The 22361-nt window shown below is 28.7% G+C and overlaps 2 protein-coding genes across 3 annotated transcripts in view; one reads left to right on the top strand and one right to left on the bottom strand.

Annotated features, from left to right (window-relative positions):
• Positions 1-10144: 10144 nt before the first annotated feature.
• On the top strand, positions 10145-14596 carry LOC113561333 (nuclear distribution protein nudE homolog 1). 2 transcript variants are annotated; one of them, XM_026967678.1, is made up of 7 exons: positions 10145-10635; positions 10681-10931; positions 11157-11305; positions 12749-12885; positions 13616-13774; positions 13838-13926; positions 13987-14596. In XM_026967678.1, exons 2-7 carry the CDS (start codon positions 10734-10736, stop codon positions 14053-14055), a joined length of 801 nt encoding a protein of 266 aa, XP_026823479.1. In that variant the 5' UTR covers positions 10145-10635; positions 10681-10733; the 3' UTR covers positions 14056-14596. The 2 variants fall into 2 exon arrangements, with proteins under 2 accessions (XP_026823479.1, XP_026823478.1); XM_026967677.1 differs by having other exon boundaries at positions 10146-10635; positions 10689-10931.
• Positions 14597-15364: 768 nt separating this feature from the next.
• The window catches only part of LOC113548871 (glypican-6-like), a 53843-nt gene continuing 46846 nt past the window's right edge, over positions 15365-22361 (bottom strand). The window contains exons 2-8 of the mRNA XM_026949958.1: positions 20854-21015; positions 20481-20715; positions 19154-19310; positions 18384-18549; positions 18170-18300; positions 17092-17675; positions 15365-16041 (exon numbers count right to left, since the gene is read on the bottom strand). Coding sequence (XP_026805759.1) covers positions 15516-16041; positions 17092-17675; positions 18170-18300; positions 18384-18549; positions 19154-19310; positions 20481-20715; positions 20854-21015 — 1961 coding nt within the window. The 3' untranslated portion in view covers positions 15365-15515. The remainder of the gene's footprint in view (positions 16042-17091; positions 17676-18169; positions 18301-18383; positions 18550-19153; positions 19311-20480; positions 20716-20853; positions 21016-22361) is intronic.

Here is a 22361-nt window from a genome sequence, read left to right as displayed (position 1 = left end):
AAATTTTCATAACATTAAAATTAACATAAACTATTTATTCCACAAACCTAGATATTCACACAGCTCTGTGGATACATTGGTATTGTCGTATTGATTAAAATTCAAACCTAACTTTTAAAGTAATTTATTTTACAATTTGTACGGTAGGACGTAGGTTCAATTAAATTAATAATTATTACCGAAAACATTGCATTTGAAAATATTATTATGTATACAAAATATAATAATATACGCGTAATAAATTTCAAATGTCGATAAATATTTTTAAATTACATCAAAATAAGTAATTGAAACTGTTATTCATCATTTAAATATATCTAATAATTCTAAAATCATTCAAATTTAACAAAAAATGTCTAAAAAAAAAAAAAATTAGTCAATATTTAGTAACAGAAAGAACTACTTATGAAGAACCTTCCATTTAATTATTTAATTCTTAGCTATAAAAATTCAATATTTCATAAATTTTTAACAACAAACTTATTCGTAAATTTCCGTGAATTTTGTTGAAATTATAGAATTAATGTAAAAATTATGAGAAATCTTGTGTTATATTTTCAAGCTTTTTAACAAAGCGAAAATTGTTATCGATATTTATAGAAAAAACTAAAAATCATACGTTAAATTATATCATGTAAATAAAATGTTAATATAAAAATTTGGTAAAAATTTAAAGTATATGCGGATATTTATTTATTTTTGAATAACTAAAAAATTGTTTGATGTTGAGAAATAGTTATTAATGGTTATTTTACACTTCAATATTCAATTACGTTCAATTTTATACTTAAATACTCATAAATAATATTAGTGTGATTAGGTTCTTTCTACTTCATTTTAATTCCAATATTAAAAACTTAAATAACTAATAAAAAAAAAAAATTTTCGAAACTTAAATACAAATATTAAAAAAACTTATTAATTTTGAACTAAAACTAAAACTCTAAATGCTTATAAAAAAATATTGTGACTATTTCAAAAATGTCAAATATCTATACATTTTTGTAAGATTCTATTAGAGATTTTATTAAAATATGTATATATACAGTGGCATATTTTGAATGTTTTTTTTGGGGGTGTCCAGATAATATAGATATATACTTATTTGTTAATTGGTTGCAATATTTATGTTTTACATCTACTACCACAAAGATCATAATATACTCATCAAATATTGTAATGAAAAATTTTTATTTATTTAATTAAAAGTAGTCATTTTTATGTAATTTAAATCATACAAGTATAAAATACCTACTGTAAACATAATTATTACAATGTATTTTGTTTGTTAAATTCGACACCAGTGATGCTATAAGAATAACAATTTTATAAATAATTAAAAATATAATAGGATAATAATTACATTATTTAAAACTAAATTTATTTTCCTTCCTAATTAGTTTATTACTTTATATAATATTAAATTAGTCAAAAAAACTAATCACATATTATTGTTTGCCAAATTCTCTTTAAATTAAACATTAAATATTAAATTTTTTTTTTGGTTTGGGAGGTGTCCAGACACCGTAGACACCCCCCTCCCAAAATACGCCACTGTGTATATATATATACAAAATATTTAAATATTTATTTAATTGTAAAAATATTTCAGGTGTTTCTACGTTTTATTGTTTAAAAATAAATTGTAAAGAGATTAATTTTCCTCATAAATAGTCCCTTAATTAACTTTCGTAGTTTATAGTTGTTACATTAGTGTCAATAGGATACAAAACTTAACTTATGAACTATAAAATAAATATGATAAAATATGATTTATAATGTGGGCAATGATTTTGGGTATTTGGCGATTATGGATGAGTAAAAAGCAATGTGTCTTTGCTCCTCCACTCTAAGAATCCACCACTGACCTATATAATATTAAGTATATTGTTATTAAGTAGGTATTGATTTAAACGTTAAGTGGTGTCTATAATAATGGTGTTTGTAATATTATGTATTTTTTTATGTATAGATACGAGATAACAGTTAGACACGATTATTTCATGTAGATATTTGCAAGTTCTAAAGTGTTTTTAACTCACAGTGATAGTCGTTCTTGAAAATATGTATTTTCCCGGATCGTTATTAGTGATAATTTGTTCGAAATCATTGAGCATATCCGTTCGTTAAGATATCTTCCGGTTTAATAATGTATTATTATATACTGTTTCGTTGAAGCACTTATTGAAATTACATAATATAATTTACAATTAAATTATCAAACACACAGCGACGTGTTAATTGTAACGTGTGCCGGATATAGCAACATAGGTACTACTATAATAGTTGTATTAGTATTGTAGGTATGAATTTAATAGTTGTATTACTTATATTGTGTCATATCATAACTGATTGTAATATTATTCCATGTAACACCATGTACATAGTACGACGCGGGCTTATGAATATTTTTATTCATAACATATTAAACTAAAGCATCAACGCTATACTATCATCTACACTGTGCATTAAATAGCATATTTTGAGGGTTAAACCTAACCTAGCCCTATAGCGTCGGCATAACATCAATACATTTTATGGAGGTTTCGTTACAGTTGTTATTCAACAATAGTTGCTTTTGAAAATTGCTCACATGGCAACAACATTATAACATTATACCTATTATAAGTATGTATTATTAGTTATTACACATTAAATGTACAAAGTACAAATTGCCACGATTTTTCATAGATAGCTGTATAGTAGTATACTAGTATGTATAGGTATTACTACTATTATACTACATATTTTTTTTTATTCTAGTACACCGGAATCGAATCATATACATTTTCGATGACCGACAGCCGAAGGTATAATATTTAAAAAACATAATTACAAAATATATTGTAGTAAGTTAGATAATATATTTATTATTTAGTGATAGGTATATTATAATCACATTTTATATTATTTTATTTTTTATTTGAATGCCCCTTTTGGTTGTCCTTATTATCACAATTATTACGAGCTTTCTCGTTTATAAATTTCATATTTATCTTTTGAAAATGATCTTTATTTCATCAGGGGTGGATCTAGGTCAAGATAAGGAGGGACGATTTTTTTAGGAAAAACATTATATCTATGATGTAATAGAAAATACGAATAATGAACTATGAAGTAATTACGTTAAAAACATAAGCCTGAAACGGGAATGGGGGGGTCGCCCAAATAACCCCCCTTTGGACCTGCCTATGCTTCTCACTATGTTTACTTAGTTCTAACTTTTTTCTTGATGCTAATTGTTTTATTACTACAACAAATTGTTACTCAATAAATTAATGTTTAATGATTAAAATAATTATTCATTTATAACATTTACATAACGTGTTAAGAAAAAAAAAGTTTTTTTATAATTTATATAAATATATTAGTGTTAATTCACCAGGTTAACTCATTTCCACAATTTTAGATTTAATAAAACATCACAAAACTGTGCTACGAAGTATACTCAAAAACTGCTAAATATTCCGAGTTTTTTTTCTAAACATACAAACACTTGTTACATTGATTCACTAGTATCACTACCTATATAATAAGTAACAACAGTTATAATTACAAAAATATTCTATTTATACACTAAAAACAAATAATACCATTTATAAAATATGTATAACCAGGATATAGCAGCATAAACTTTTATCAAAAAAACGATAAAAATGATAAAAAAAATAAAACAATAATAGTGTTTAATACGTTGCATGTCAAAAAAAAATTCTTTCTTAATCAGTTTATTTAAAAAAACACGTGTGTTTAACTATCTATTAAATTTATAATAATATTTATATTTTTGTTAAAAAGTTATATTATCAATTTGCCGGTATTTTTTTAGTTGAATCTTGTGTTCTTTGAACATTTAATATTCAAATTAAATAAAACGAAGTTCAAATGCTGTTAAATTTCTATAATTGCTTATTTATTTTATACATTTTATAAATAAATAAAATACCATTATTATTATATATCGAGTATAACGGTTTTCTTCCGATGTGACCCTTGACTATTATCATTGTGTCAGTTTTCAGTTAAAGGTTATATTCCAATTTCCACCAAAAGACTTAGTATAGGTAGTTATTTTTTGAGAACCCCTCAATCTAAATCTATCAAACTGTAATAATTATGATGTACATGTTTCATCTCATCATGCCTATATCATATCAAGTAATATAATTTTACCAATGTATTTCTTAACAATTAACATATTATATACGTTATAAGTTGGATTTATATTTAAATACATAACAGTTAAGTAAAATACATGTTTTTGATTAGTAAATGGCAATAAGCTCCTATAATATAAGAACAAAAATTGTGTGCACATTCAATATAATATATTTAAAAATAATATTAAAATGAAAATGAAAATGCACATATATGCACATACTCATACAAAAACGTTAACGCTTTTTTTTTTAACTTAACTACATTCAAAACCTACTATATCGTAGTTATTATACAGACTTCTCCGGTTTTTTAATTTTAAAATACGCCTGTTACATATATTTACTAGAAGTTATAATTATTACATATTCCTACGTAATAAATAATATTAGTCGCAACCACAATTTATAATAATCTATAATCTATTACTTTATTTATTTTATCAAAAACAAATAATTGAATTTATTAATTATGTTTAAACAGTACTGTATGGGTAAAAGCGACCAAAAAAATGTCTTTTTTATTTTTAACACAGAAGTTGATTAATAAATACGTTTATTTAACAAACTTTTTAATAATTAATAAAAAAGTTGTTGTTAAATAAATTATATTATAATTATTAAATCTATTTTAGGCATTTTTATTTTAATTTTATGTTCTTTAAAAATGTAATATTCAAATAGAATAAGGAACGTTGTTCGTGCGTAAAATAATATTTACTTATTTTTGCGGTGTGTTAATAATCCTGTATGTATAATTTTGTTTTTTTTAATTTTGTTACTGAACAGTTTTCGTAAATTAAGTCTACATGGGCGTAGTGCCAAATTGTATTTTTTTTTTTTTTTTTTTTTAGGATCCCGTCTTGAGCTAACTATATCGTTTATGATAGCTATTGTATTTCTATCATTATTAAAAAAACGTTATTTTATTTTATTCTTTATCAGTAGGACATGGACATCTCATTGAAATTTACATTAAATATATCTCAAACAATTGTACTTTAGACAGTATAACTGTGTACAAACGTGTATTTAACTCTGGCACTTTGCTTTAATTTTCTGTTACAGTTATAAATGTAATTATATAGTTGTAAGGAATATTTATATTATAAATGAGCAAACTAATGTTATGCTAATAACTGACACACTTTATCTAATTTATTCAATGGAATTAAATGCCTAGAAAATAATAAAGCTTACATTAATATCACATATGCAACTCCCATTCTATGGAATCGTCGTCTCTTATCTTTACTAGGTGTGAACTATCGTATAAAGGCGGTAACTATTCTTGTTCTTAAAACAACTTAATCATACAGTTACTGGAGTATTATCGAATTTCTATGACTTGCATATGCATTTGCGTATTGTTTTGGATAATTACTAAAACTGAAATTCTAAAAATAAAACGTAATTAACATAAATTGACGTCTGATGTAGGGTAATAAATAATTATTTTAGTTGTTTTTGATAACAACTGTAAATAATTTTAGTTGACATATTTATGTATAATTAATATATTATAATGATTTTGAATACAGAATAAATTAAAAAAAATTTAATGTGAATATATTTATAATTATCAATTCTTAACTTTGTAAAAAAGAAATGTACCTATACTATATTTTTGCTTCTCTTTTATTGTTTTTTCTTTCTTTTATTATGTAAATAATTCATTCAAATATCTTACATATATCCTACTACAATGTAGTAACTAGACCATTAAAAGGGCGTCATGTGTTGTCTCCGGCTTACAAATACGTAACATAAAAAATTTACTCTCAGCAGATTACGTTGGTTTTTTACGATTATTCAGTTTTTAAGTGAGTTATGAGCATTTTAAACTTACGTTATATTATATATACATAACTTGCAAAAAAATTGAACTATTTTAAAAAACTAACATACAAACACAGATAATGTTCTTGCCATCAAGTTCAATTTTCATAATAGGTCGATTCACTCTAATTTTTAAACTAACCTAACGGTGTTGCGTCCTCTTAATGGTGTCAGAGTTGATACAATTTTAGTACTAAAATTTGCCTCACAGTAAAAATTCTAACTCGAGTCACGTTAAATAAATGGATTTCGATATTTTTTTTTTTTTTTGAAAGACGAATACTTTATGCAAAATGTATTAAGCTCGGGTTTTTAAAACTCTATTTTCAAAAGTTGTAAAAATTAAAAAAAGGTTGGCAAGTTGGTATCGCATTGCTGAACATTAGGTGTCTAGTGAGTAGTGGATCACTATTATGAATGCGTTAAATTTAGATTCAAATATTACATACATCATTATAGGTATATATGAAAAACGGTTCTAAGCAGTGACAGCTTTTCAGCCTATATTACCAAGTATATTTCGTTGTATATTTTTTGATATAATTATTAAATTAATTTATTTTCCTTTTAAATTTTTAATATTATGATAGATTGATATAATTGTATTACATAAGAAATAAATTCTTTTAGAATTTATAGACATTCTTAAGATCAGATTTTGAATGACTTCATAAACAAATTAGAGAAATAGAGTAAATATGAATCATCCAGTATAATATACATATACATATATATATATATATAAATATTATCTTTAATATAAATAGTCGATTTATGTTTATAGGCATGTGCCATTTTTAATAAAAACTATATTAATTGAATCATTGAGTTTCAAGAAGAGATACTTAAACCCTTGAATTTAACGTAAATTTTGTCCTTAAACATGGAAATAAAATTTTTTTTTTTTATTTATTAGTAATTACTGATTACCATTGGTTACACGAAAGAAAGATAGTTTGATGGCCCATGGGCAAGACGGTACCTTTTTGAAAATATAATTTTGTTCGTTAATTGTTCAGTTCTACATATTAGATTTTATCGAGTACACATGTCGTGACTTTGCATGTGAATAAATAATAATAATCTACTTTGGTGCTGCAATTCTAAGAGAGTATAGGAGCTTCTGCTAAAATATATTGTATTAACATTAAACATAATATTAAGTAGATATTATTTTAATTTATTCTTAATCACTGCATGTAAAATATGCAAAACCAAACATTCTACCATTATTTAAATATAACGAAAATGATGATTACCTAGTGATTACTTATATTTCTGGTTAGAGTTATTTCTAAATTCTAAATTATTTATTGCAATCGATATAATAAACATCGTTTTTATAGTGCAACGTCCGTCAATTGTACACAATTTACCCGTGTCTGCAGTACTTAGATACTCAGTGGCGTATTTTTTTGTGGGGGGGGGGGTGTTCACGGTATCTGGACACCCTCTCAAACCAAAAAAAAATTCAATATTTAATGTCGATAAATTTTGAAGGGAATTCGGCAAACAATAATATGTGATTCGTTATGAACTAATTTAATATTATATAGTCATAAACTAATTTTAAATTAGTTCATTACGAATTGCCAAATTTTTTTATATAAATAAGTCATAAACTAATTAGGAAGGAAAATAAATTTAGTTTTAAATAATGTAATTATTATCCTATTATATTTTTAATTATTTATAAAATTGTTATTCTTATAGCATCATTGGTATCGAATTTAACAAACAAAATACATAGTAATAATTATGTTTACAGTGGGTATTTTATACTTGTATGATTTAAATTACATAAAAATTACTACTATTAATTAAATAAATAAAAATGTTTCATTACAATATTTAATGAGTATATTATGATCTTTGTGGTAGTAGATGTAAAACAGAAATATTGCAACCAATTAACAAATGAGTATATACCTGTATTATCTAGACAACCCCCCTCCCCCCCAAAAAAACATACAAAATACACCACTGTAGGTACTTATAACTAAAGGTAAATATAATAACGTGATCTTCTAGAAATTTACATATTATGCTGCTAGTGCTCTACATGACACTAAAAATAAATATATAAATATAATATTAACATTATGACCTAGGTACTGCTATAAACTATGAAATATGAATCTGTTTGTGTGAATATTATTGTCAGATATATTATTCTATACAGCTAATGCCTATATATGAACTGTATTTCTACATTTTATCAAAGACCAAGAACGTATACGTCACTAAATATTACTAATAACAGTAATTAGTAATAATACATAATTTATTTAGTAAATACATGTAGGTACAGTGTAATAGCAGCAACATACAAGCATTATTTATTTATTGTTGTATTCTTTAATCGAATTAACTTTTAAAAATATAATATGAAACACTTCTAAGAATAGGTTTTATTATTTTTTTTAAAAATCAAAATTGCTCATAGATATTTGATTTTTTGTAAATTATAAAATTTATCTAAATAGATGGATGCACGTCTTGTCCTGGTACGGCTGATGCATCTAAGAAAAACATTAGATAACTAAAAAAAATATTTATCTAGATAAGATAAAATATAAATATATATTATGAGCATGCATTTTTCTGGATAATTTCACCCATCTGTGACAAGTTTTTGTTTGATATAGTATTTTAGATTTGTAGATAATACCTACAAATTATACTTAAATGTTATAAACTCATAATTATGGTTACGCGGCGTAATAGATAGGCTTTTTAGTGGCATCGCTGTCATGAGTGCATTTTTCCAGCTTCATAATAACAATTAACAAGTAAGGATAATAAGTAGGGATAATTAGTATTTAGTATGTATAACTTATATATTATTTATATGTAATTTCATCTCTAGGACAATTAATTTGTAATTTAATAATTTAATATTTATAATATATAAATTAACAATATCTAAGTCTGGTATTTTAATATATTTATCTTTAACATTAAAACTTACGATTAGTTGATTGGTTTTTTTTAATATGGTTAAATTGTATGTTCATTAATAAAAAAAATTCCATTCTTAAAAAACCAAAATATTTTCCAAACAAAATAAAACAGATAAACAGTTATAGGCCAATAGATTTTAGGTTAAGATTTTTAAAATACAATTAAAATGTATTTAAAAATACTACACACAAGTCTCTTTACTTAAAAAAATGTATATAATAATAATAAAATTAATGGTGGAGCTTAGCACTTCTTTAGTAATTTTAAATTTCGTATATATTTTAGCGTGTCAACTAAAATTACTACTAAAATCACTAATTAGTAATCAGGAAGTGTGAAAGAGAGGGAATGAAGGCGCGATGACCTTGACATTTTTCAGTGGTTAATTATTAAATGGTCTAATAATATTCCTTCAAACTACATCCACCTAAAACCTAATAACTATCGTAGTAACTAGTAACTTACTATAGTTAAATACTGAATTATTATTCGTTGATCATTTCTCACCTACCGGCCCACCATTTCATTATCCATAATAAAAACATCGTTTCTTATAATTCTCTCTTCGCACCGACATTAGGTAATCACATTATCAACAAAAATATGATTTATTTCTATATTTATTATCTCTGGTATCACTTACAGCATATATTTCCAATACGAAATGTTGTTTTCAACAGGAACGTAAAAACTGCATATTATGTTGATTAACTCGATGTCAAAAGTTCAAACTCATGTTTGAAGTAAAACAAAAATAAAAAAAGGCCGTTAGGAGAATGAATTATCATCCCCCTTGCACACGCCATTGACCGCGACTCGGATACAAACTGATGTCAATGCCATGTGAATATGGTCGGAGTATAAGTATTTTGCAAACGACCCTTTGCTACATCTAGGGGAAAAAATTAGTGAATGGAGAAACGTAATGCATTTTATCAGTAATCATTTGTAGTTTGTACACGATTACGTAAATTATAATTAATAGACATAATATACAAATAGACAATAGTTTTAAAATTCAACGCTGAGTACCTATCTATACTTTTACCGAACATTGTCGTGCCACCGCGAATACGGTAATTTAAACCGTGGTCACACTGCGCACGATTATTTTGGCACCAGTGACTCCCACCACCGTCGTGATGATCGCTGAACCAGAACGACGGAACGAAACGTTTCGCACGACTCGCGAGTCGCCACTAATCACTAGTTATTAGTTGCCTAATTCCTAAACTATCGTGCGCTCTTGCAGTCAATCGTTTCGTCACATCGAATATTTCGTGTCAGTTGTGTTGGGAAACCAAAAACACATTCCACAGCTGCAACTGATAACGTTACGATATAGCACTTTCTATTATTCGGATCGACTGTGTTATTGTAGCGCAATATTATTGTGATTGTCTATCAATTTCGTTCCGAAATTAATTACGATCATCGATGAAAAGTGAGAGTTCTGCACTCTGCAGTCTCCGATTTAATCTGTACGTCAAAGTGCATCACACACTCTTCACCAGGAGGCAACTACTGAACGAGTCAGTGATTCGTAGAAGGATATCGGAAACTGTATGAGGCTTCGGGGACAAGCATCACATCAGTTACTGGTCAGACACAGACGATAAACCATTTCGCTGCCAGTAATTGTATTGTTGCCCGTTTTTGTCGTTTAATAAACAAGGTATGTGTATTTCGGTATTTACATACAACATCTGATACCAGCTAGGTTGACAGGTCTGTCTAGTTGGCTCATCGCCCGGTTATTATAATCAAGAAATAATGACTAATCAAAACGAAATGGATACTGAAGACTGGAAAGAAAAATACAAAGCACTGGAAAAAGAGTATGATGATTTTCGAGAACAGTCTCAGTCACTGGAACGTGAATTGGAAATGGATGTTGAGGTTCTGGAGAAAAACAACAAAGAGCTAAAATCAAAAAACAATCAATTACAATTTGATCTCGATACATCAAGGGTATGTACACAATTAGATTAGATTTAATTATTAATAAAAAAAAAAAAAACATTTGGCTCATAATTTAAACTAATCTAATATTTAATAGACAATGTGAACTGTAGTATTTTATTTTTTCCGATGTTGATTATTTTGAGTCTTAAGTTAAAACCACAGTTCATCCAATGTACAAAAATTCTATTAAAAATGAGTTATGGCTACATAATATGTTATATGACTTTATAGACTAAAAATCGTGAAGAGCAGCAAAATCTAATGAACCAAATACATAGTTTACAAGAGGAGGCTATCCATTTTCACGAAAGAGAAACAAACTATGTAAAATACATCAGAGAATTAGAACAGAAAACTGAAGACTTAGAAAAGTCACAAAGGTTTGTTAGTTTTTAATCAATAATCCTTATTACATAATCGTGATTCTTCAAAATATTTTTATTTGTATTCCAGTATAATTTATTAATTGGATATTATTAGATCAAAGAAATTGCGTTATATTATTATTTGAGTATAGGATTCAGCATGTTTCTATTATCTCAACTATAAGCTGGTACCTAGTAGTTCTAATAAAATTATATTATATGTTATGAATTATTGAACTGCAGAAATGACACTTGTGTGAATTATGACATAATATTTAAATTTAAATGGAATAAATATATGCAAAAAGTATGAAAGGTAGCTATGTTGAAAAACAATGTTATTAAATTGGGAGTCCAGTATTTATTGTTGAAATATATGAAAATATGTTTTAAAAGAAAAAATATAATGCTACAAGAGTATGACCACAGCAGAGGAAATTTTTGGTAAACTAATGAGACAATTGTAAACAAAAATAGTGATTGAGTTTTATGGAATTATATTAAGCAGGTGATGCTATTATCAGGTGCTAGTTATGATAAAGAAAAGTAATGACATTTCTATCATGTTAAACTGTTTTTTCTTTCTGGTACATACCAGTTACATCCTCTAAAAATTACAATCAATAAATTTGTTGGTAAAAGTATACAAGTAAAACAAAAAATTGTATTCTTGAATTATTTTAATCAGTTATGACCAATATTCTATTATTATAATTATTTCAAATTGTTTGATTTAACTACAATATTCAATGCTTAATAATTGATTATAAAATTGAATAATTGCCCACCTCTATTTTTACTCTGCTGTATTTAATTATTTATAACTCATTACTATTAAATATTTATACATCTTTGCCAACTAATATTAGGACAATATATTAAAATGTAATCGTATAATTTTAGTAAGCACTTTCATACTTAATTTATAACTAACTGATGGATATAAAATAAAATATTTAAAAAAGTAATTATTTTTACCATAACATTAACTATTAGTTTATTTTTATTAAATTAGTGATTTACTATTAAGAATACATTTTTTAATGCAGTATCGTCTATAGGTTTATCTTAACAAAAGATGTATTTTTTTTCAGGCCCATATGAGTATAACATAGATAAACATATTAATATATAATTATTTTTTATAATTTTTGAATTATGCTAAAGTAAAATCAGCTTTAAATGTTTTCTACAATTGTTGTAATGGGTGGTTTCACTCTAAGATTACTTAAAAAATTGTTTTCATGTGAATGCTTTATGTTTATGTTACGTTTGGGCTAGAGAGATAAAACAATGTGTGCTGAAATCCTCTTAATAACAATTAATTTAATTATTTATAAAAATTAATAAGAAATATGATTTATATACTATCTTAAGTTTTTAAATTTTATAATTTTTATATACATTTTGTATTATACTACTTAGATAAATGGATGATTCATTGATTTATATTTTCAGAGAAACTTGTGCATCTTTAGGAGATTTTGAAACTAAAATGAACGATGCAATTGAACGAAATGCACTCCTTGAAGTAGAACTTGATGAAAAAGAAAGTTTGCAAGCTATGGTCCAAAGGTTAAAAGATGAAATTAGCGGTAAGTCTTAAATCAATCAGAAATACATTTTTTCTTACTTTGAAATATTTATTAGACTTGCAATTATTATTATTTATACTTATGTTTGTTGATATTAAGTCTAAAACACTAATAAGTTCACTAAAGATACATCTGTTATCAGTGTTATACACTTTGTGCAGAAATTAATAACAATAATGTAATACAAATGATTATAGTGGTAAATTATAATACTTCTTTAATTACATATTTATAATTTATATTTATTTTAATATGTTTAAAGTATACAATTTAGTTTTTTTTAAATATTTTTTGTATTTTAATTTTATTGGTTTACATTTTGCGTCTTCACTGTCAATCTTGAATTGTCAAGCTTCATGCAATTTATCAATGTTAATATGCATAGTTTATTTTGATTTATATTTCAGTTTGTTTTTATTTCTTGTTGGAAGATACATAGTATTAATAAAAATGAATAATTAAGTTTGTTGAACATAATGTAAATATTTCATTAGTCTGCAGAACTGTATTAGTTAACCAAATAATATTGATTGAGTTATTATATTACCAAAACTGGACTTCACTGAAAATTATTTCTATTTACTTATCATTAATGAGATTTATTTTTTGCCAGAATAATGAAATATATTTAACTATAAAATTTTAAATAGTATATAAAATATCTATTATATATGAATAATTTATTTATCATCAACAAACTTAGTTCTAACTTTAAAACATTTATTTTCAGAACTAAAACAAGAAATTCAAAGTAAAGAGCGCAAATTAAATCCTGAAATGAATGAATCTCAAGCTGCGGCTGCTGTCAGGCGGTGTAGCAGTTTTAGAGCAGCAGTAGACAATAGACTGTCATCTTCAGCAGATAACACACCAAAAAGTCATACAAAAAGTAAATTAATCAAAAATAGTTTTGATGAATTGATATTAAATTGTTATTATTCAATTTTTTTAGGTTTAAGTGGAACTGTTGTATTTCATTCACCACCTACCAAGTTAGCTAGAGTTGGTGATATTGTAGGAGATCTGATGAGAAAAGTAAATGTAAGTTATTTTCATTAGTACTTATATTATTGGTGTTAAGTATAATAATTGTTTTTATAGGTTCTCGAACTCAAATTAGTGGAAGCCAAGCAAATGAATGTTGCTAAAACTCAAAATTGCCCATTCTAACAAAACGCTTTATGGCAAACCACTCAAATGGTTGGCCTTCTGTAGCTGAATTCTGTGTACTTTTTATGCTGCTGAGAATCCTCAAGTCTTACATGTGTATCTGCTCTCTGAAATGCATTATCCTATTGACCTAGGGGGACTGTTTCGTATGTTTATATCTCTAAAATACTATTTCCCAGTTTCCTAATGACACATTTAAAATGTTATAATGTTTCACGACAAATGCAATTTAAAGTATCTTTTTAATTAATATTTTTTTATTTAATTATAAATTATTTATATACATGATATAAGTACATAATTACATTACAAAAAAAACTTATGACAAAAAGTTTTTAATTTTTTTTTTATTTACTTATAGATTAGTATTAAATAAGGCCTTAACAACGAAACATGGACCCTTCTTTTGTAGAAAGACAGACAATAATATGTTTGTACAAATATTTATGATATTATGCACATAAGATTATTTTTAAATCACATATGTTTATGTATAAAACAATAATGTATTACAAAAATATATTTACCCAATAAAAAAAAATGTATATATTAAAGAGAAAAAATTGTATAAATGAAAATCGAAATTGTACATTTTTTCTTTGTTTGCTACATTTTTACAATTTATGAGAATGTTGACTAGACTAATTCACTTAAAAATTAAAACAAATAAAAAATCGTCATAAACAAAATACACTAACAGAAGTTGTTGCTCCATATTGTGGTGGTTTAAAGTGGTGCAAATGAATTTATTTGATCAAAAGAGTTGTCAAAATCAAAGAACTGGAAAAACCTGTTAATTTAGAATTTGATGATAATAAATAAATAAAAATAATAATATATATGTTGTAATGTGCGATGTATCTAGTGCGTAACGTACTGTCTATCGAAACGGTAGATATACGTTTATATCCTTAGCCATTACAACATAAACAACCAATTACAGATTGCAAGATGAGATATTTGAATACAATATAATATACTTATAATATTAATTAAAACTAAAACGAATACATGTTACAATAATAATATTATGTTAGTTTCCTATAACGATGTTAGGTTTGTGTAGTTATACAATGAACTACCATAAAAAGTAACGTCACTGTTAATTTTATATTATAATATATCATAAAATTTCGATGAAGACTCGCTGCTTACAGGTTTTTTGAGAGAAATCTGGGGCGGGCCCGTGTGCTGCCCGAGGATAAGGTAGTCGCGCTGGGCCACTATATACACGCGACTACGCTACTTAACGAATAAAATATTTGTACACGAAAAAAAAAAATTATCACAGTCAAACAACACGCGCTGAACGTTTTTTTGTAGTTGTTTTTTTTTCTTATTTTTTTTTTTTTTTTTGTTCCTTTATGGCACCGTTCAAAAACGACAAGATTTAAAAAAATAATAAAATTTCAAAATAATAAAATACGGAAAAACCGCGACGGACAACATTCTCGGCCCGCTCACAGAATCCACTCGAGGAACGAACCGCCGAACCATACGGCGACCACCGGCAACAGGTACGTGGCCAGCGCTTTCTGAAGCGTCGGTTTGGCCTTGTGGCCCGCGCTCGATCCAGACCCTGTGCCGCCGTCCGACGGATCCGTCGCCGTTCGCGTCGGCGAGGGCGTCGTCGTGCCGGCCGCGTTGATCGCCGTCGTGACCGATCCGCTTCCGCCCGCCGGCGGTGGTGGCGGTGTCGGAGACGACGAGGGCACGTGACCGTTGAGGGTATCCGAGTCCTCGTCTCCTGAACCGTCGCCCGACGACGCTATCGGGCCGGCGCCGCTCGACTCGCCACCGTGGAATACCTCTTCCATGTCCCACTCCACGTCCAGCCCTTGGTACGCGTTCTTCAGCAGGTTGGTCAGGGCCTTGAGCGCGAACACCTGTTCGTTGAGCAGACTACTCGGCCGCGTCACGTCCACCGGCACCTCGGGATTCCTCTTCTGGTTTTTGATGCCGTCTTTCATCACCTCCTTGGCGTAACTGAAAAAGAAATCACCATAACGATTAAGCATCAATAAATTATAGTAATTTTAACTGATTCGGGAAAATATTGAGGGGAAGTGTGAAGGGTTGCTAAAAGCCAATCTCAGTATTAATATTATAAATGAACTATACAGTTTTAACGTTTTGTTTACCAAATTTTATACACGTATGAAATATAAAAATTTTATGAAGTTTGACAGTCGATAGAACACAATAATCATAAAACATTATGGTAAGTATAGGATTTGTATGAATTTTCTCATTTTTACCGGTTGGTTGAGTCGTAGTAGTATGCGACTATAAGTAAACATAAAATACGTCCCACGCATGACGTGAATAAAACTTTTGAACGCGTGTCGCGTATACGTAATATATCGTATTTGCGTAACAATATCCAAGTTTCACGATATTTTGATTTTATAATATATATTTTTATCAGTCATATACCTTGACATATAACTATTTTATTATGCATTTTGATCGGAAACAAAATTTCAACTTTGGACTTATATTATGTACGTTTCACGATAGACGTAGTGATAGTTGATTGCGAAAGAAAAAAGTTCTATTATGACGTTATGCACAGGTTTTCACTGTTCAACTTTCGATATTCAAATTTCCATCGGAGCTAACAGCTTATAAATATTTATTACAAATAATACGTAGTTTTGTCAGTTTTTTAGCAATACATTTTTTTTATGTATATAAATTCTAGACTAGGTCATACGTTTCATACACGTATAAATAAATCACAGGGTGCTTCCAAGTTAATCGCATACCTTGACAGTTTTTCGAAGTGGATGCGATGACAGACACGAGTAAATATGCCATTTTTTAGTAAACATTATGGATTAACGAATAAACCTAATATTTTATTTTTATCGCACTGATTATTTAATATTTTTTTTTTAACAAACAAGTCAAACCGATATATGCTTATTAATATTTGTCCTAATATATTATTAATAAAATAGTGTTTAAAGTCGAGTAATATTTTTTTACCCGACCTAATAACTAATACTAGCTTTAAACAAAATGTATAATTACCTGGCTAATGCAGATCCGTTCCAGCAACTGGTGTTCTGAACGGTCTCGATCACAGCTACTTCATTATTGCACACCTCGTACGGCAATCTCTTCCAAAAGTTTTTTGTGGACGACACGTGGGTGCCGATGTCTTTGAGCAGCCTGTGGAACGCAAACGCAGGACCTCCTTGGTCTTCTTCCTCGTCTTCGAGACCGTTGTTCTTGTTATTCTTTTTCCTGTTTTTGTTTCCTCCACCACTGGCACCGTTCTTTGGACCATTGTTGTTCTTGTTTTTTCTTTGCTGCTGTTGCTGTTGCTTCTTCCGTTCACCGCTTTCTTCCTGGACGTTTTCTTTTTTTTCATTCCTGGCTTGAGGTGGCACCGCTGGTTTCACGTCGTCATATTCGTCGTCTTCGTCGTCTTCGTCGTCCTCATCGTCCATATCGTCTTCGCCGTCCTCGTCGGCTTTACCGGCATCCTTGTTTTTGCCATCGTTCATCACTCGTCCCTGTTGGTAGTCATAGTAGTCGTCGATGTTGTACACGTCGCGGCGACGGCGCCGACGTGATGGCCCCAACGTAGGTTTACCGCAGTTCGCGAACACCTGTTGGACACGAACACAACGAAATCATTAACACAGTTTCCAGATAATTTCGATAATATATAATTTCGACGGATTTTATTTTCTCAAAATAAGCGTGTAGGTGGTTGAGGTGAGGGTTGTATAGGTAAAGCTAGGAAAATCGCAGTTCGGTCCCACGTAAGCAACAATAATAATAGAATATATATCCGAAGACTTTTATGTACTATATATATACCTACCGTTTATGTAAACACTACGGATAAGTATTATCATTTTGATTATTTCTTTTTAACCTTTATAAGAATAGTGGTTTTTTTATGTACAGATAATTGTAAATGATGTATCGAATTAGCGATATCACGCAAATTGTAATAATTACAATACAGTAAAATTATTTTACTTGATTAGTATTGAACACGTGTCTAGTGTGGTTTTGGGATTAAACTGTTTAGTGCGAACCGTTATTTTTTGAAACACCGAGTTACTATAGGTAGATAATAGATATGATATTGTACCTTTTGTGAAACCTTCTGAGAGTTCTCTTGGAAGTTCATTATACCTTCGGATATCTTTACGTTGATCGGTATAACGACAAGTTCGATGTTAAACGGTCCTAATAGACGTTTTTTCACCTTCTCCATGATATCTGTAAATAGATAACCGTTATAATATTGTATACTTTAATGTATATGAAAATCGAAATAAAAAAAAAATATCCAATGGCTATACCCAAAAACGCGTTCCAGTCTTGATCGAGTTGCGAGTGGTACGCCAAACATCCTTTCATGACGTTCAAACAATATCCGTTACAAGCTTTGCTGTCTTGCAATCCTCTACAAGCTGAGCATTGGGTCATTCTGGTGAAGCCGACTAAACACTCCTGGGTAGGCGCCATCTGTAAAATTAAAAATCGATCGTATTTTAATATATATCAACTGCATAAGTAAAGTTGTTGGTTTTATAACACAACTCCTGCTACCCCTTTAATGTACTAATCACTAGTCACTACTGTGACATAAAACTTTAGTTTTTTTAGTGGAAAATTTCAATACAATAACAAATCATACACATATATTTCTTTTATGTATAGCATACAATTATAATAGGTAATTTGTTTATGTAATGTCAATGAGACAAAATCGTATAGGTACCACATACTGGTATTATAGTATACCTGGTATATTATAATAAATTATGTATACCCATTCCAAGACAAACTACGATATTTATGTTGTGGCTAAATCCTCAATGCTATAATTACGCATTTTTAAATGATAAAGGCTGAGTTATTAATATTTCATAACGTTTATTTTAAAACCAAAATCATCAAAATTTCCCCACCTATGAATGCTCCTCATATAACATATAATTATAATTTATATTATATTATGCTGTTAGTGATGATGCTGTGCTGTTCGCAATTAATGAATATACTATTATAATAAAATATGTCTTAAAATATAATATACAAATATAACACTTCACGGTGTAAAACGAACCTTGTTGATGTTGGCCAAAATGTCACTGGCTATTTTCAGGGCCTGGACGTACGTTCTGGAAGCGACAAATGACCTTTTCAGCGGCGCCGAAAGTTTGTCGGGCACGTCGCCAAAGGGCGCTACCTCAGACATGCTCTCACTGACGCACACCAAATACCTGCGGATAAAATAATCAAACGGCGTCATAAAAACGTAGCTATATTCAACCTTTAAGTATAAAATCAATAATAATCCCCCAAAATCAAGTAAGAAATATATTGTATAACATATATGTATACATATAAATAATAGTTGAGGACTCAAACTTATACACAGTACACACTTACAAACTTGCGATAGTATGTTATAATATCTAGTGTTATTTTTAAGTTAATATAATTTGAAAAGATTAAATAAAAACCATTCATCTTTGAATAATCGTAGTAAACGAAATTATAGTTTGTCCGCTGAAGCTGTGATATATAAGTAATAATCGTACGCACAAAAAATAAAGAATGTGCACGAACATACTACGAAGTACGAGGTATCTTATCTATCGCGAATACAGCATTATGCTGTTTTCAAAATCATTCTAATAAATATTATAATCAATAAGCATTTAGAATTTTAAAAAACTGCCAGAATATATAATATACAATAATAAGTATTAAAACTCCACTACATAATAATAAAAAAAAAAAAAACATAATATAGTAAGTATTGTTATTGTAAAAATGAGTGATTATCTCATTCGAAAAGGGGAATTATATTACATCGTTATGATAGCATAAAAAAATCTGAGTTTTTATAAATCGGTTTAGCTCTAAAAAAGGACGAGCATCCTTTGTTAATCATCCTGCTGTATCGTTTCGAAATACAATAGCTATTGCGCGTAGGTATATAAATGTGTGTTCGCGTGATGTGTGTGTATATACACACGAAGACTATGATTTCGTGACCGCAGCTGTGGCAGTCACACATATATGATGGTAAACTGATAATATATATTGTAAAGTTGTACGAACGGAACTCGTGCGATAGCTCGAACTTTTGAAAACGTAACGGAAATTCTTCGAAATCGCTTGACGTTCGTGCCAAGTCAACCGCAAGAGCAGTTCGTTTATTCAGGCAGAAACAAAAAGAGTTTTCCGAGAGATATTGTCACGAGCGTAGGTATGTACAGTGTATTCACTATAAATACGTTATGGAGCGCATAAAATATTATAAAATGTACATGGACCGGCGTGTGTATATATAATATGAGACACAGAGAGGAAAAGCTATAGTTTGTATATGTATAATGCTAAAAAATGTGTGTCGAAATGATAAAGCGTGAAAAGTCACTCACTTGGCGTCAAACGCAAATTGGCTGTTCATGACAGTGAACATTTTCTGACACAGTACGGAGAAGAAGTTTTCCAACACCTCAACAATGTTCGTGTTGCCCGCGTCGTAATACTTTTCCAGGTCCCGGAACAGATCTTGGAACAGGTACGAGTTCTGTTCGTACATCATTCCGTATGTCTTTTTGAACATGTCGTGAAAACCCATTCTGGCCTTGTTCAGCATGTCCCTGAAGTATTCTAAACATAAACAAGGAACGATGAAAAAAATTATAATAAACACTCAGGCGGCAAAATTGTGATTTTATATTATATTCTTAAACAAATCTACTAAAGGAGATTTTTCGAATAATATTTCGCTCGTAAAGTTATACTAACCATCGAATTTCGCAGCTTTCTCTTTGTACATGCCGCTTAGGGTTTTTAATGAAGTCTGTAATTTATCCTCGTACATATTTCTACCCACCGTCACCAGTTGCGGTTCAGAGTTTTCATGACAACATGTCTCTTGCGATTTTCCGCACACTTGCAAGAAAGCGCCTGTAAAAGAAAAAATCCGTCGTTAATGATTTGTCGTATTACGAACATTATGATAATATTATATGTGCATTATTGGATACATCGGACAACTATTATAATATACATTTTTCGTTTAAATATAATGTTTAGAACAGTCTATAGAGTCTCCGGGATAAACGATATTTACGCACATGTCACACAGCATAATATTATATACAGCGAATATCGCCATATCGCCGGTCGTCTAACTAGATTTTTATCACAATATTTAAACGTATAATAAAATGTTAGCACAAATAAATCCAGATGTCTCGTTCACTAATGTCGAATTCCTTGCACTGAGTATAATAGATATAAGTTTAATAATCTATGCACTTAAGTAATATAATACTTTAGAACACCAAAACTATGAATGAAATGAGTATTATGCGGATTCCCTTACGCATTCGAGGTTGCTCATTGTGTATTAAATTGTGGGTATTAGTTCGAATGTGTATTATTACGTTAGGTACTATACGAGGCTAATCGTTTTGAAACGAAAAAACAAGTCAATTAAGGGCGTTGGGAATTAGTCGGACGTATTCAAGATTTTCCTTTGTCACGGTAAATTTTTCAAAACGAATTCGTCAACAATATATTTTTAGGAAGTATAGCTAAGGTACCTACACATAATAATGTGCAGAACGTCTTGATCTAAAGGGAAAGAACATTCTATTATACATAGATCGTAATCGTTTTTTGAATGTTTCTTCTTTACAGAACAATATAGATACGGTTTTTAGATTTTTATTTAATGCTTTATATATCATAAACGATTTAGACGATTCCGTTAGGTTATACAAAATACGTACACAGAACAAGAGACCATCACGAGTCAAATTAACTTTAAATTGAGTACGTAAACGAAGTAGTGGACTAAGTTAAATGATAACGAAGTGATAAATAAGTCGATAAACGAATTTCGGTCTATGTTCATTGTCCATAATATGATAATACGAACAATACGGAATTGCGAAATGCAAATATTTAGTTAAAAGGAATTCGTTTAAAAAAAAAAAATTGTATAGGCTTTCGATGGATGAGAAGCCCGTTTACAGAAAAGAAAGCCCTATGTACATAGTGAAACTATATACCGAATATTATTATGTAATAACGGCTATTCTATTTTTTTTCGCCAAGGCATTAACAATTGTCTATTTTCGGTAACCGTTCAACAAAGTACATAACGAATTCTATTTATCTAAGGTTCAACCCACTCGGTGTTTTTTATTCTTATAAAAATGTTATGATAAAAAAAAGCCTTTGTATATCGCATATATTGTATAATATTATTATACTCGTCGTATAGGTTCAATGCCTAAAACGTT

This window comes from Rhopalosiphum maidis, chromosome 1 (assembly GCF_003676215.2).
Source record: "Rhopalosiphum maidis isolate BTI-1 chromosome 1, ASM367621v3, whole genome shotgun sequence".
Lineage (NCBI taxonomy): Eukaryota > Metazoa > Arthropoda > Insecta > Hemiptera > Aphididae > Rhopalosiphum > Rhopalosiphum maidis.
The sequence above is the reverse complement of the archived record's forward strand: the minus strand, read 5'-3'. Positions and strand labels throughout refer to the sequence as shown.